The sequence below is a fragment of the Echinops telfairi genome, unplaced genomic scaffold, assembly GCF_000313985.2.
Source record: "Echinops telfairi isolate 266 unplaced genomic scaffold, ASM31398v2 ScPeMD7_2;HRSCAF=8, whole genome shotgun sequence".
In the NCBI taxonomy this organism is placed as follows: Eukaryota; Metazoa; Chordata; class Mammalia; order Afrosoricida; family Tenrecidae; genus Echinops; species Echinops telfairi.
In genome coordinates, this window is record NW_022103898.1 from 60,475,030 (window position 1) to 60,491,052 (window position 16,023).

Consider the following 16,023-nt stretch of genomic DNA (forward strand, 5'->3'; position numbering starts at 1 on the left):
GGGTTAATGGGTTAATGTTGGACTTGTGGGCTTGGGCAGCATTGGGTTGGGATGTTTTCATGATGCACCTTTTCTTTACATAAAACTCTCTCTTATACGTGAGTTGCTGTGGATTTGTTTCTCCAAAGTACCTAGACTAATACAAGAATGCTCTCTTAAGTGAACTAAGGAAACATACGGAAGTACATTAAAATGATTTGATGCCAGTTTGTTCAGCTTTCTCAAGATTAGGAGTCCCATAAGCTAAAGCAACTTTTATCCTGAATAATTATAGCTTCCCCACAAGGCTTCTAATCACTGAGCAGCAGATGATTTCTCGTTCAATTAATTTAACACAAAGGAATTAGAAAATAAAAATTACAGAAGAGATTTTCTCTATCCTTTATGACCATGCAATCCTACCTTTGCGCTTACTTCCACTGTCATGTCTGCTTTCCAACTCCACAGTTCTTTTATATACGAGTAAGTTACAACAACGTTCTTACCAGAAAACTGCATCGTAGCTCCTAAATATGAGTCCAGAATTGATCCTAGCAATCCAGCCAGACCTCCAAATGCAATAATTGGCCACTGAGGAGCCGAAATGTCTAAATCGTTTACAAAAGCCAACTGTGTGAGGAAGTACGTGATGCCCACAAAGGTGCCACCAAGGAGACTGAAGGCAAGGCCCACTAATGTGACCCCTCCATTGGTCCCTGCAAAAGACACAGGCACAAAATCATCCCATTAACAAGTGGCAAAAACATAAAGCAAGAATTTTTTTGCACCTACATTTTTAAGGTTTTACTTCTTGTGCTGTTGGGAATAAACCCACCAACACATACACCAACACGGCAGTTTCTACATGTACAAATTACTGACACTGGTATATTCTTCAAGCTGTGCGACCATTCTCACCCTCTTTTCCTGAGGCGTTTCTCCTCCATAACGTATACTTGATGCTCCCGCTATACCCCCAGGGCTCTATGTAATTTTTCAAGTCACTGTTGTCAACTGGATTCCATATAATCCTTAAAAGAGCAAATGCTTGTGTTCTGACCAGTCCTTTGCCCTGGTGCCTCCATGTACCCTCCCAATGTCTTCTGACAGTGCCCACTCAAGTGGCCTGGTAGGTAGTGGCCCCGACCTTCAGAGGGCCCAAAGGGCAAAAGTGGCTCTAATAGCAGGATCTGCCCATTGAAACAACTTAAAGGACTTAGGGTGGAGCAAGATACTACCAAATAGCAAGCGAGAGTTGTTACATGTTTAGTGAATGGAAGAGCATTTTCTTCTCCCGCTGCTGAGAAGGCAGAAACTAGTCCCTTCAATACGAAATGCAATACACTTAGAGGTATCAGGAGTGAAGAGGAGTTCTCAAAATAATTACAAGCAGCACCATCAAATGTCGACCTGGAACAAAGGTTTCGAGAAGTGGCTACAAATGTTCATACTGCATGTTGGGAAGAGGATTGTTACTGCAGGAAACAATCAAGACATTCTCTTTTCAAGACCTGATCAACCCCTTTTAAACCTCTGACATGAAAACATCTGACAACGCATGCAGTTACACTAAGTGAAAAATTCTCTAAATAGGAGTGCATCGAATATGAATTTAGAAAATAATCTGTAAAAAAAACCCAGTACTTTATTTGGTCCTGTTTCTCAAACACTGTTTTGTTAAACTGTTGTTACTAGACCTTTTTGCATCCATGGCTCAATGTTTTCTTTCACAATTTATCTCTTTAAAAATTTCTTAATTTTAATAAATCATGTTATTGGGGGCTCTTTCAGCTCTCATAACAATCCATACATCAATTTTATCATGTATGTTGCCATCATCGTTTTCAAGATATTGTCTTTCTGTTTGAGCCCTTGGTATCAGCTCCCCTTTTCCCCTCCCTCCCCCACAGCTCAGTATTGACACTTGTCAAGTCAGGGTGTGCCATAAGAAAATCAAGCCATGAAGGTAAACAAGCGGCCATCTAGCTCAGAAGCAACAAAGCCCACATGGAAGAAGCACACCAGCCTGTGCGATCATCAGGTGTCGAAGGGATCAGGTATAAGGGATCATCAGAACAAAAAATTTTACCATAATGAATGATTTGGGGAGTGCGGAGTGGAGATCCAAAGCCCATTAGTAGGCCACTGGAGATCCTCTTGCAGTGGGGTCTCGGGGAGGAGACGAACCTGACAGGGTGCGATGTAGCAACGATGAAAAATACAGCTTTCCTCTAGTTCCTAAATGCTTCCCCCACCCCCCCCTGCCCACACACACTATCATGATCCAAATTCTACCTTGCAAGTCTGACTAGACCCGAGGATGTACACTGGCACAGCTAGGAACTGGAAATACAGGGAATCCAGGGCGGATGATCCCTTCAGGACCAGTGGTGTGAGTGGCGATACTGGGAGGGTAGAGGGAGGAAGGATGGGGGTGGAAAGGGGGAACTGATTACAAGGAACTATATGTGACCTCCTCCCTGGGGGACGGACAACAGAAAAGTGGGTGAACGGAGACATCGGACAGGGCAAGATGTGACAAAATAATAATTTATAAATTATCAAGTGCTCATGAGGGAGGGAGGAGTGGGGAAGGAGGAAAAGAAAATGAGGACCTTATGCCGGGGGCTTAAGTGGAGAACAAAATTTTTTTTTAATTTTATATTTTAATAATATTTTAACATTTAATATAAACTATATACAACACATTTTATTGTATATTATGTAACATAACCACTACAGAAATTTACATAGATTAGAAGCAAAAGTATGTGGATCCGGTTCTATGAGCAATTTTCTCAAAGGACACAGGTGACGTACACAGGTCGAAGGGGGTTCACAATGGCCAATTAGGTGACAAGTAAAGAAAAGCTTAAACACCAGCTATGGGATAGACAACCAGACACTGAGTATACCAACATCCTGGGCCACCAGTTGGACAGTTTCCACCTAAATCACCTGTATAGATTTTCATGTCCATGAGGCGAACATCCCTTTACAAAGAAGTCCTTTTCCCCTTAGGCCCAACCCAGTATTTATTAATCCCATAACTTTCCGTCAGTATTGGTCCATTCCCCCCAAACCAGGCATAACAATAGTATGCAATAATCCAGAGGCAAAAGAAAATTACCCTTGTTTAGTGAAAGAAATATTTTTTGAAAATGGGAACTTTAAATTCTGCAAGTCAAGCAGTTCCCAAAACAAACTATCAACTGGGTTCTGCTTTCCCATTTGCAGAAGTCATTCCAGTGTGAGGCAACCGCGCAAGGGTTCGCTCAAAATGTCGGGATCCCTGGGCTCTGCATCCATCTACATCCATCTGCATCTGGCCCAATATATCCACTGTGCCTTCAGCAATTTCTTTAATTGAATGACCTTCAAGGGTCAGTGAAGGATCAAAAAGCAAAGGTGAAGGGGGGCACTGCATTCCGTCACCCACAACATCCAAGTCTAGACTGAAATTATGCAGAAAAGCCAAAGGATCCAGCAGCTCTCCCTGATGTCTGTACTGCAGGCTTCCCCTGCAAATAACGCAGATTTTTAAAATGCGTGCTGCAAGCACAGGTCAAAAGTACAAGTTTGACGCTGAGTGTAGTTCCCAGGGGGCTTTGCAGCACCAAGCTCACTGCTCCATGTGTGGCTTCTCTAACCGATCCTGCCAGATCCATGCTAAACTCGGTTCACTTTCCATGACAGCAAAAATCCTCTTCAGAGTGCCTTTTCTAATAAATAAATAAGATCTGTCTCAAGGGCTACCCATAGCAGAGCTTCTCTAACTTACATCACTGAACTCCAGAGGTAAACTCTCAGTGGGGAGAACAAATGTTTTGAGAATGACGAGGGCAATGAATGTACAAATGTGCTTTACACAATTGATGTATGTATGGACTGTGATAAGAGTCTTATGAACCCCTAATAAAATGATTTAAAAAAAAAAGAATCTGAAATGCAAAAAAAAAAAAAATCAAGCCACTGAATAGCTCACGATCACTTTTTGAAGCACCTGTACCGTACCTATTAAATTAAAATAATACCTAACAATTAAGCAGTTTATCTAATATATGCAAAACCTTATTTTCAGTTACATATAGTTTTCTACAAAATAGGCTTTTACAAAGACCATGTATAAATGATTTTAAATTTTACAGAATAAGGCACAAATGTAGTGTATTGTCAGCCAAAGTGGGGGAAAGAAAGAAAAGCATAACGCTCAAGGGCAGACCTGTTTTACTCGTTAGCTGAACTATTGTTCAGTTTTTTAAAGACTCCAGGAAATGTTTTTGGCTTGAGGTTGAGAAGCAAAAGCAGTAACCCTCTATGTGTATGTATATCAAAAGAGATGTATCAAGAAATGATTCCCGGTTAGCAGTGGTTAAGTGGTTCAAGTCCATAGTCAGACGTGAGTTAGAGGCTTCTCCTGATCTGAGTTGCTGTAGGGGATGATGAACAGGAAGCAGGAATTCTAGTCTGGTGGATGCAGACTGAATGAATCCAGGGTCAGCAGGCTGCAGAGAATGGCTCCTGGGATTGGCAGACAATATAACTGGGGGTTAACAAGCCAGATGCTGGAACCAGAGCCAGCAGACTAAAACTACGTCTTCTTCAAGTGTGAATCTATACTAAGAATAGGTCACACCCATATGAAACCTTCCTTGATTATATCAAGGTTGCAACTACATTAAGGAGGTAGCACTATGAACTTTAGTGCTGTAGTGGTGACATGCTGACTCGTAGTGACCTGCTGTGCGTTTTCGAGACTGTAACTGTTTACAGGAGTAGAAAGCCCAGTCTTTCTGCTGAAGCTGGTGGTGGTTGTGAACTGCCGACCATGCGGAGAGCAGCCTAATTCTGTCCCTTGAGCTCCACAATCTGAGGATTTCTCCTACTTGCCACCTACATTTGCCACATTGGTATGAAAGGGCAGGAGCAGGGCACAGATGACCCTGCCTCGAGTTAGCTCCAAGACACTCCTGACATCTTTTAACAAAGGTAAGGGCTGATCACAGTGGTCCAGCAAATTCAGACAGCTGATGATGTTGTACTGGAACCCTGTATTCGGCCATTCACTTGTGGCAAGCATTCTGTGTTTCTCTTTCTGAAGCTGCCACATCGTAGTTTCAGATAGCTCTGCGGTATAACTTTTTCAAAATGAGGACTTGTGATTACTTCTCCATCACCAGCTCCTAAATCAGGACGTCTATGGGTTTTCCAGTCTGCATTAGTTTTAAGCAGTCTCTGAAATTGATCTGGTGAGAAAACAATCATTGATCATCTTCCTAGCAACCCACTGATGGGTATTCTACACATGAAGTCTAAAAACAGATGACACAAAGGCTGGAAAAATAGCCAGCTGGATTTATCGAAGCTGTTGTTTAAGATCTGTGCTCTATTATCTGTGCTCTATTATCAGATCAAGGTAGCTCTGAACAAAGACAGCCTGGAGTGATTCACAGAACTTCTCTGCTGCACACATTCCACTGGTGGCTTTCTCAGGCCTGTGGCCGCAACCAGCCCACCCGGGCTTCTTGTCATGTTCACGTACAGGGAGAGGGGTGAGTCGACTCCAGGTGTCCACATCCTTTGCACCAGCTACATGCACGACAGGCTCATGCACAGCCAGCCAGCAGTCTCAACAGGCACCCGCTCTGCTCACCACCCGCACGGAAGCGAGGCGGAGGCCCTGGCACCAGCGCTGACGTCTCTGACCACCAGAGCCGCAGCTGCAGAAACTCCAGCCATCACGCTCAACGTGCCCCTCCTACCACATACTGCTTATCCACTCTTCAGTGGATAACTGTAGTTGTATCCAGCTTTGGGTGACTGCGAACAGTACCGAGATGCACGCTGGTGATTAAGTCGCTTGAGTTTCTGCTTTTAAGTTTTTTGGGTATATACCCATGAGTGGTATTTATGGGTCACACATTAGCTCTAATTTCAGTTTTTTGAGGAATACATTAATTTCAGTTGAGGCTGGACCATTTAGCACCCCAACTATGTATAAGGGTTCCAATATCCCCACATCTTCAACATGTTATTCTCAGATGTTTTTCCCCTCCCCTGCAATCTCAGTGGGATTTTGATTTTCACCTCTCTGATGGCTAATAATGCTGAATGTCTTTTCATTTGTTTGGTGGACATTTGAATGTCCTCTTTAGTGGAATGACTATTAAAATCTTTTGCCCATTTTATGAATGAGTTGTCTTTGTATTGTTGTTATTGGAATTTTAAGTATATTAGGGACGCTATATAGTTTAAAATCAGGGAAAAAAATCAGGAAAGATGTGCATCAGTTGCATCCTATTGCTGTACTTATTCAGTCTGTATGTTGAGTGAATCACGTGAAGTGAACTGTATGACGAATGAGGAATCAGAATTGGAGGAAGACTCACTAACAACCCTAAAGATGCAGATGAGCCAATCATGCTGGCTAGGAATGAAGAGGACCGGAAGCACTTATTGATAAAGATCCAAGTTTATAGCCTTCAGTATGGATAACATTACAGCATATGGAAAACAAATCTCCTTTCTCACAACTGGACAAATAAACATCATGATAAACAGAGAGAAAAGAATGAAGTTGTAAGTATTTCCTTTTCTTTGAATCCACAACCAATATTCATGGAAGCAGCAGTTAGTATATCCAATGATGTATTACACTGAATAAATCTGCGGCAAGTATGCTACAAAGCAAAGTCGTCACTTTGAAGACTAAGCTGTGCATGACTCAGGCCATAGCATTTTCAATCACCTTATATGCATGTGAAAGCTGGATAGTGGTTATGGGAGAAGAATTGATATATTTAAATCATGGTGTTGGTAAAGAATAGTGACTATATTTTGGACTGCCAGAAGACTGGACCAATCTGCCTTGGAGAAAGTACAGCTGGAACGTTCCTTAGAAGTGACGACGCGGAGACTGTGTCTCCCATACGTTGGATATGTTATTGTCAGGAGGAAGGAGTCTCTGGAAAAAGACATCATACTTGGTCAAGTCAAGGGTTCGCGAAAAAGAGAAAGACCTTCATTGAGACGGAATGAGCCAGGGCTACTGTAACGAGCTGAAGCACAGCTACAATTGAGGAGGGCACAGGACCAAGCAATGTTCTGTTCTGTTGCACACAGGGTTGCTAGTAATTATTAAAGACTCCACACCTAATGACAAAAACATCCAAATCAAATGTTTCTGACAGATTTTAATTTAAAGTCTATTGTTTTGATATCAAGATTGCCACTCCAGCTCTCTTCAGGTTCAAGACTAATTTAAAGAAGGTTTTAAAAATTTTTTTATTTATTTTAAAGACAATCCAAAGACCATGGTCTGTTTAGAAAGGTCTTTTCCTCAGTAACGTCTGAAACCCTACGTACTGCAGTAGCAAAGTTTAGAAACAGAATGTCTGGGAATTGAGATCTGTGTTCTACTGCCACAGAGTGTGACTACGGTTATGTTATCCATTCCTCTGTGCCTGTTACTTTCTTGTCTGTAAGACAGAAATACTGACAATAAAAACCCCAAACAAAGCATATAATTAATCTGGCTACTAAAGGTTACTCCATGTGAAGCGGTTGGAACAAGGCTTTACACAGAGTAGGTATTTACACTGTTAGGTGTTGATGCTGACGTAGTGACAGCAGTAGTAACTGTAGGAGAAATGATAATAATCATGGGAGTGGAGATGTATGATAAACACCAACACATGACTGTCCTCAAGATGTATTTAATCGCCCAGTTCCTTTCCCTTCCCCTTCATACGCTCACCATTCAATCTCTATATTATTTGTTCCTGTACTGCTTATCTAGGACTTGCAAACATTATTATCACCAACTGAATAGCTTTCAGAATTTTCAGTTAAGGATATCGACTAAAATGTTAGAATGCATCTAATAAGACATACAAGAAATGAAGGCTTTTTTTAAAAAGATCATTTTACTGGGGGCTCTAACAGCTTATAACAACCCATATATCAATTGTATCAAGCACATTTGTACATATGTTGCCATCATTATCCTCTACACATTTACTTTCTATTTGAGCCCTTATTAGCTCCTCCATTTATCCTCCTCCCTTCCTCGTGACCCCTTGATAAATTATAAATTATTATTTTCATATCTTACACTGACTGCTGTCTCCTTCCCCCACAGTTTCTTCCTCCTTCTCGCCCCACCTTCTCCCTGCCCTCCTGGTATCACTACTCCCATTTCTGTTCCTGAGGGGTTTATCTTACCTGGACTCCGTGTGCCATGAGCTCTGTGTACATGCTCTGGCCTAACCTGTAGTGCAAGGCAGGATTGGGGTCATGATAGTGGGGGGTTGAAGAAGCCTCAAGGAACCAGAGGAATATTGTGTTTCATTGGTGCTATACTTCACCCTGGTTGACTCTTGCCACCCTTCTGTGAGGGGATGATGGTCCATTGTCTACAGATGGGTTTGGGGTCACTGCTCTGACCCCACTCGTTCTCAACAATATGTTCCTTTGTTTGTTTCTTCTGATACTCATTACCCGATCCCTTCGACAACTCATGATCACACAGGCTGGTATGCTTTTTCCATGCGGGTTTGTTGTTTCTCTGCTAGATGGTCGCTTGTTTAACTGCAAGCCTTTTAAGAGCCCAGAGGCTACATCTTTTGATAACCAGCCACCGTCAGATTTCTTCACCACATTTGCTTATGCACCCATTTTGTCTTCAGCAATTGTGCCAGGAGGTTAACATCACAGAATGCCAGGTTATTAGAACAAAGTGTTCTTGTGTTGAGGGAGGGCTTGAGCAGAGGCCCAAAGTCAATCCACCTTCTCAATGTTATTACCATATAAATATATGTACATAGGCCAATACCTATGAATATATTTACATTTGTAAATGTATTTACAAAAGTGCACACCTATGTTTATACCTCTATCCATAGCTTCGCTTCCTAGATATTTCCTCCTACATTCCTCCTTTACTACCATCACGCTCACCCTTCCGCTGCCTCTTATTAATTCCTCTCAGCTAGATGGCTGTTGCTCCAACAGTCCCAGGATCTCCACGTTCCCCTTGTTGTTGATTTTAATTCTCTAGTTCTTCCCTATCTACAGTGTTGTTTGCTCACTGCTCCCTTCCCCCGCCTCCTCCTCTCGCCAAGTCCCTTCAGTCCTGTTGCTGGAAGGCTTTTTAAAAAAAGAAAGTCAAATCAGAACTTACCAACTGGAACTTTCTCCCAGGTTGTTATCAGCCTCGGAGGGCTTTTACTTAGGACAGTGGCAACTTCTGAAGCCCACGTGTCTCCAGCAGAACAGGCCAGTGCAGCTAGGAGAGACAGACACATCCAGGAAGCAGTGTACTGCTTGGAAAAGTCAACTGGGATTTCCCCGGGGCCATTTTCGATCATGTAGAGCAGAGCCAGTTCTGTGGGCACAGCTCCATTACAGAACACCTGAATCCAGTTCCTCTGCCCACCTGGAAACAGCCAAGCACACACAGAGCATAAAAACCAGAAGGGCAATTTTGCAGTCATAGGAACTTATGCTTTACAAGTGAAGAAAAACGAAGACTTAGATGGGAAAACAAGAGATAAAATTGTTCAGCTCCATTGTCCATATATATATTACAAAATTTAAAAATTGCTGTTACCTATCATGCGTGCAATAATAAAGTACATTGGGCTACTGTGTAATTCCCATATAGAATGAATGTCTTAAAGGTCTCAACACTTTTTAATGAATGCTTTCATTTTAGGATGAAACAAAGCTTAGTATTTCAACAATATCACATTAAATTCATCTTACCTTCTTTATATTCAGGATCTATACGCTTCTTTATTTCTCCCTTCCATTTAGTGAGTTTCGAAGAAGAAAGGAAAAACATCAGCAAAGATGTAAAAAAGCTGAAATTTGCAATGGTCAGGATAAATCCAACCACTATCCCTGAAAGAAACATTCAGTCACAGCATTAGTCCACACAGGAATGCTGGGAAGAAGAATGGATTTTCTTCCCAATTCTCTTCACCATTCTAACCCTACTGGTGCATTTCCAAAACCTTTACTGAGAAGCCTTGGTGTTGGGCTGCTCACAGCCAGGTTGGCGTTTTAAGCTCACTAGGTCCTCTACGGGTGAGGAATGCAGCCATCACGGAGAAAGGGACTCACAGGCTCCGAAATCCTCAGGAGCAGTTCTACTCTGTCTCATGACCCTCTGTCTAGGGTCACTGCGAGTTTTTCCTTCAAACAAGTTATACTGCATGAGTGAAAAATCTTATTTTAAACAAATCTTCACTGGTAAAGTTGCAGAACAGTTTGCATAAGCCGTCCGCCATCAAGTTTGTTCTAATTCCTAGTGACTACATACGGGTTTCTGGGACTGTAGGTCCATCTTTTTGGAAGCAGACTGCCTTATCTTTCTCCCGTGAATTGGCTGGTGGGTTTGAGCCACTGACTGTGAAGTTAGCAGCCTGACAGCTAGCCTGCAACATCAACAGAGCTCCCTTCAGTATGCACAGGAGTGATTTTATTTTTATTAAATAGAATGCAATGTATGGAATTCATGTAATGTTAAGACACATTGCCAATTTGAAGAATTTCTCAATTAATTGTGCTTCTCTCTGAGGAGGTGAGATGACAGGGTCTGTCAGTTTCTACTGTTTTACATTCTTCTCCCTAGCTTTGGTTCCCCCCACCTCCCCCACTTCAAGAAGGATATTTAACTTTTACAAGTTGAGACTCAAGGTTTTTCTGCACATGATCTATGAAAGTACTCCTGAATTACATCATATCCCTCAATGTGGAGCTAACAATGGACTATGATCTATGAAGGTAATTTTGGATTTTGTCTTTTGATTATGTTTGTGCAAAGATGAAATAAAAGATAGCCTTTATTTTTCAATGAGTGGCCACCTTCAAGATAAGCCTGTAAGACCTGCAATGCAATCCAAGCAGGAAACCAAGCAGAAGGAAGCTTAATCTTACGAGCTAAGAAGGACAAAAAGGAACAAAAGGGAAAGGAAAAGATCTTCTGATATCACAGCAATGTGGAAGGAGACAATTGAAATCAGTAGATCAAGATCTTGTTGTGAGTTAAGAACGTATCAAAATAAAGCTCTATTTTCTCTAATACCAAAAGTGCAAAGATCTACTGAATGGGCTTTTAAAAATCACCGGGATAACATTTGAAGGATTTGTGTTACAAAACTTCAAAAATATTTTTGTAAGTAGAATTTAGTGGTAGAATGATCAATTACCCGAATCCATATCACAATGATTAGTGAATGTCATAGAAGTGAGTTACTGCCAAATATGATCAATGAAAACAGTCATCTACAAAAAAGGACAGAAAACAAGTATTTCACTACTGATGTGGAGTACTGCATTGTGTCAGTCAAAGCTGATGGTGCCCAGCTATTAAAAGATACAGCGTCTGGGGCCTTAAAGGCTTGAAGTTAAACAAGCGGCCAGCCATCTAACTGACAAGCAACTAAGTCTATATAAAAGAAGCACAGCAGCTTGTGTGATCACGAGGTGTCGACTGGAATAGGTATCAGAAATTTAAAAACATGCAATCAGATTGATGTGAAGGAGTACAGACAAAGTGGAAACCCCAAACCCACCTGTAAAATAACTGGACAGTCCCTCACAGAAGGGCCACAGGGAAGGGAAGATATATCCAAGATGCAGTATAGCACTGATAAAACACATAAATAGCCTCTAGTTTTTAAAATATTTCCTCCCCTTACTATTTTTATTTTTTATTTATTTTTCTTTTTTTTCTTCCCCTTACTATTATGGTCTTAGTTTCACCTCATTCATCTTGTGAGACCTGTGTATGTTCATTTGTATAATTTAGATTGTTCAACGCATGAAATGCTAAATCGATAGACCTTTCAGAAATAGTAATGGGAGTAATGATTCCCTGAGGGACAGGGAAGGGTGCTGGGGAACGGAGGAACCAATAGCAATTATGACTGTATAACCTCACTCAAGGGGAATGGATAATAAGAGAACTGTAGGTGAACGGACACAATGGATGGTGTAGACATAGAAATATAATATAATAATAAGGGTTCCTGGGGGTGGGGGGGGTAGGGCATAGGATAGGGGAGGATGGAGGTAAAAGAGAGCTGGTATCAAAGAGTTCAAGAAAAAAGAAAATGTTTTGTAAATGATAGTGGCAGCAACTGTACAATTATGCCTGATGCAGCTGAATTATGGATTGTTATATCTGTAGGAGCTCCCAATAAAATGATGAAAAAAACATGTACATTCTAACCTCTAAGACTGGTATGCTAAGGGTTGCCTTTGTTACGTTAAAGAGACAGGGTTCCTATGAAAGTGTGTTTTGAGTCAATCTCTTAGAAACCAAACCAAACCCTAGCGGACATCAAATCAATTCCGACTCACAGTGGCCCTAGAGGGCAGGGTGGAACTGCCCTTGTGAGTTTCCAGGGCTGCAACCGTGTAAGGACGGGAGTAGAACCCTCAGAGTTGCTGGTGGTTAGCAAGGCGAAGTGTAACCCATTAACAACTACCAAAGCTCCTGGCATCAATTTCTTATCCTCATATAAAATAGATTTAACAAACAAGCAGAGTGATGGGGGAAGCTGGACAGATACCATGCCAGATGAAGATCAGTAAGGACCCATGGAATAAGGACTACCCCCCAGAGCTGACAGAACAAAAAAGGTGTCCCCATTGAGCTGCCTCATACACCTTAAGAAAATAAGTTTCTGTTCGTGTTGTTTCTGTTATAGCAGCATTAGATGACTAAGATTAACTAATGAGAACATGCAGAATTCAATTAAAGTGCTCCCAGGGAAGTCAGCCAGGGTGCAGTATAGCATGACCTAAACATACAGCATTCCTCTAGTTTTTTAGTGCTTCCTCTCTCCCAGTATCATGACCCAGTTCTATCTTATAAATCCAGGTAGCCCAGAGTATGTACATTGGTACAGATTGAGCTCTTGACACAAGGAATCCAGGACAGATAAGCTCCCCCGCCCAACAGTAATGGGAGTAGCGATACCATAAGGGTAGAGGGAAGGTGGAGAAGGAAGGGAAAGAAAGGCGGAACCAATCACAATGATTGACTATAGCTCCCTCCACTGCCCCCCGCCCCGGGACGAATAACAGAAATGTGGGGGAAGGGAGATAGTGGATGGTGTAAGATATGAAAGTAACAATAATAATATATAATTTATCAAGGGTTCATGAAGGTCGGAGTGTGGTGGAGGGAAGGGAAAAAAGAGGAGCTGATACTAAGGGCTCAAATAGAAAGAAAATGCTTTGAAAATGATGATGGCAACATATGTACAAGTGTGCTTGATACAATTGATACATGGATTGTTTTAAGAGCTAAGAGAGTCCCCAGTAAAATGATTTTTTAAAAAAAATCTATAATTTGTATGAAAGCATGTTATTTCTATTTTGACAAATAGCTTATAATAATTACTGTGCTCAAATTGCCCCTGAGTGAGAAGAATTCCTTTAAGCTGGAAATGGTGCCTCTGTGGCATGGATCATCTGCTTATTTGTTGTTTTTTCAGTGGGGGTTGTGGGGAATGCATTTTTCCTTTCCCTGGCCTAACCAGATGTTCCAGGCTTACCCCACATCTACTCTCTCTAGCCTTGGGAGCAGTAATTTCTCCATGGTTCATTGGTGAGCTCATTGTTACCTTTTGGCCCTTTCAGATAGTAGAGCAAATAAACAAACAAACATGCACACACAGAGATACAAGCTACATGTTTTAGAAATCATGAGATCACACCAAAAGCTCTAATTCCAACTCAATCTCACAGGGTTCTCATTTGCCGTGTATGGAATGACTTGCCATTCCATCCTTGTATACCTTTTCTTCTTTAGTGAGAATCTTGGTTCCCAATGACAAAATCACCCGTTTGCTCAATCCTATATTACGTCTAAAATCGTTACAGAATTTCTTCATCCATACTACATCAAAAATCACATTCTTTAATACCCTTCTTGATTGACCACCTGAAGATCAAGTACACAACTATTCACATGTGCTCAATTACTGACATCTTATGTAAGTTTGGCATATCTTAACCGAGAGTACGAGAATTCAGATGCTGTGAGTCTGCTCAACTCACTTAACTGAACAAAATGCCTGGTCCATCACAATCTTCACAAGTTCCGGGCCGTGAACTACTTAATGTGGCTCTTCTAGCCATAGTCTCTCTAACTCCCACCAAATGACCTTTTTCTGATGGGCCTGGGAAGGTGGGGAAAGATACTGATAGGATTCAACCATGAGTGCTTGTTATAAGGATTTATTATGATTGCCATCCTGCTGGTTATAAAACCACCCATCTCAGAAGTGGGAACATGAATCTCACTGCCAGCAGGAGCCTGGAATAGAGGGTATGCTCTGGGCCTGAGCACACTGCACAGGGATACCCTTGTTCCAGGAAGATAGACTTCACACCAGAGGAGTGACAGGAGAACAGCAACAGAACCAGGAGTCAGAACACGAGGCAGAGTGGTGAAATTCTCCGTCCACAGAGCAGGGAAAGCTGCGGACTTTGGGGCAGGAGGCTGGCTCGTGGAGTGGGGTACTTCTGAGGGGTTGAAAGAGTTAGCCTGCTGATGATCAAAATACAATAAATATAATTTTAGATTTAGTTTGTTAAAAATAAAAAAGGTAACAGCCTCTTCCCTTGCAATTAAAAATTCCTTTTAAGTTTAATCAGTAGGGATGTTCCAACTCAGGAAGGAGGCACGGCCATTAACATAAGTAGCCAGGTACAAAGTATCCCCCAATTTAGATAAATAAGCACACAGGAAGCTTCAGGGGATGGGGATCTAATGCTCCCTGGGGAAATGGAAGATACAGATAATTTCCCATGATCATTGCAAACCTGTCTTTCCCATCCCATTCTTTAGATAATCAGTTGTACCCTGTGGTCATTGCAAAACCCGCCAATCACTTCCTGACATCAGTGTAAAACCTACCAATTATTTCCTGAACCTGGTTTTTTTTGGTCACACAGATTAAAGTCTATAACTTGTTTGATTTTCACTGAATTCTCTGAAACAGTTTGGAGGTAGCAAACTCCACAATTTCCTTCCGTCTCAAGTTTCAGAATAAGCTTCAGAGTTCCACTCATTAACCTGGTCTCTCTTGGGCTGAAACAGTGGCAGGCAATACCAGACCCTTCTTTCCTGACATCACTTCTGGGGACTTTGTTCTGGGAACTGGGTTCTTTGACACACAGAGCTGGAGCTGAATGTCACTGAGTTAAGCTTAGAGCGGAGCGGCATGCCCTTTGGGCATTTACTAGCGGCCCTAAAAAAGCTTTGTAACATGTCCTGAGTATTTCTTTTCATTCATTCATTTATGCATTCATTCTACAGCAGTGGTTCTCAACCTATGTCGGATGACCCTTTCACAGGGGTCGCCTGATTCATAACAGTAGCAAAATTACAGTTATGAAGTAGCAATGAAAATAATGTTATGGTTGGGGGTGGGCACCACAACATGAGGAACTGTATTAAAGGGTCACAGCATTAGGAAGGTTGAGAACCACTGCTCTACAATTGTATTGGCATATAATTCACATATCATACATCAATCACATCAAGAAATGTATAATCAGCAACACCATCAGTTATATAACATTTTCTTCATTCTTGTGCTTGTTATTAGCTTGTGCTCATCATTATTAGCTTCCCCATTTCCCGCCATCCTCCCCTGCCATACTGTTAATGACCATTAAACCAGTTACTGTCATTAGAGATTTACCTATCCTGGATGTCATATACAGAAAAACAATAAAAAACAAAATAAAAAAGAACAAAGTAAAACTGATCAAAACTTTCCTGAAAAAAAGGGCAGTTGAGGAGCTGATACCAAGGGCTCAAGTAAAGGCAAATGTTTTCAGAATGATGGCAACAAATGTACAAATGTGCTTGACACAGTGGATGTATGTATGGATTGTGATAAGAGTTGTATGAGCCCCCAATAAAATGATTTAATAAGGAGAGGTTTGAGGGCTGGCCCCAATCCCAACTACTACATGGACATCTGCCCCTCCCCCCAGAAGAATTTATTTCAAAGG

General features: G+C 41.6%; 1 protein-coding gene and 1 pseudogene across 3 annotated transcripts in view; both read right to left on the reverse strand.

Annotated features, from left to right (window-relative positions):
* The window catches only part of TMEM19 (transmembrane protein 19), a 36,936-nt gene that overhangs the window by 7,163 nt on the left and 13,750 nt on the right, over positions 1-16,023 (reverse strand). For all 3 annotated transcript variants that reach the window (XM_045292834.1, XM_045292828.1, XM_004700447.2), the window contains 3 exons: positions 9,745-9,882; positions 9,161-9,415; positions 486-695 (listed from right to left, as the gene is read on the reverse strand). In XM_045292834.1, coding sequence (XP_045148769.1) covers positions 486-695; positions 9,161-9,415; positions 9,745-9,882 — 603 coding nt within the window. The remainder of the gene's footprint in view (positions 1-485; positions 696-9,160; positions 9,416-9,744; positions 9,883-16,023) is intronic.
* On the reverse strand, positions 4,822-5,718 carry LOC105978391 (annotated as a pseudogene).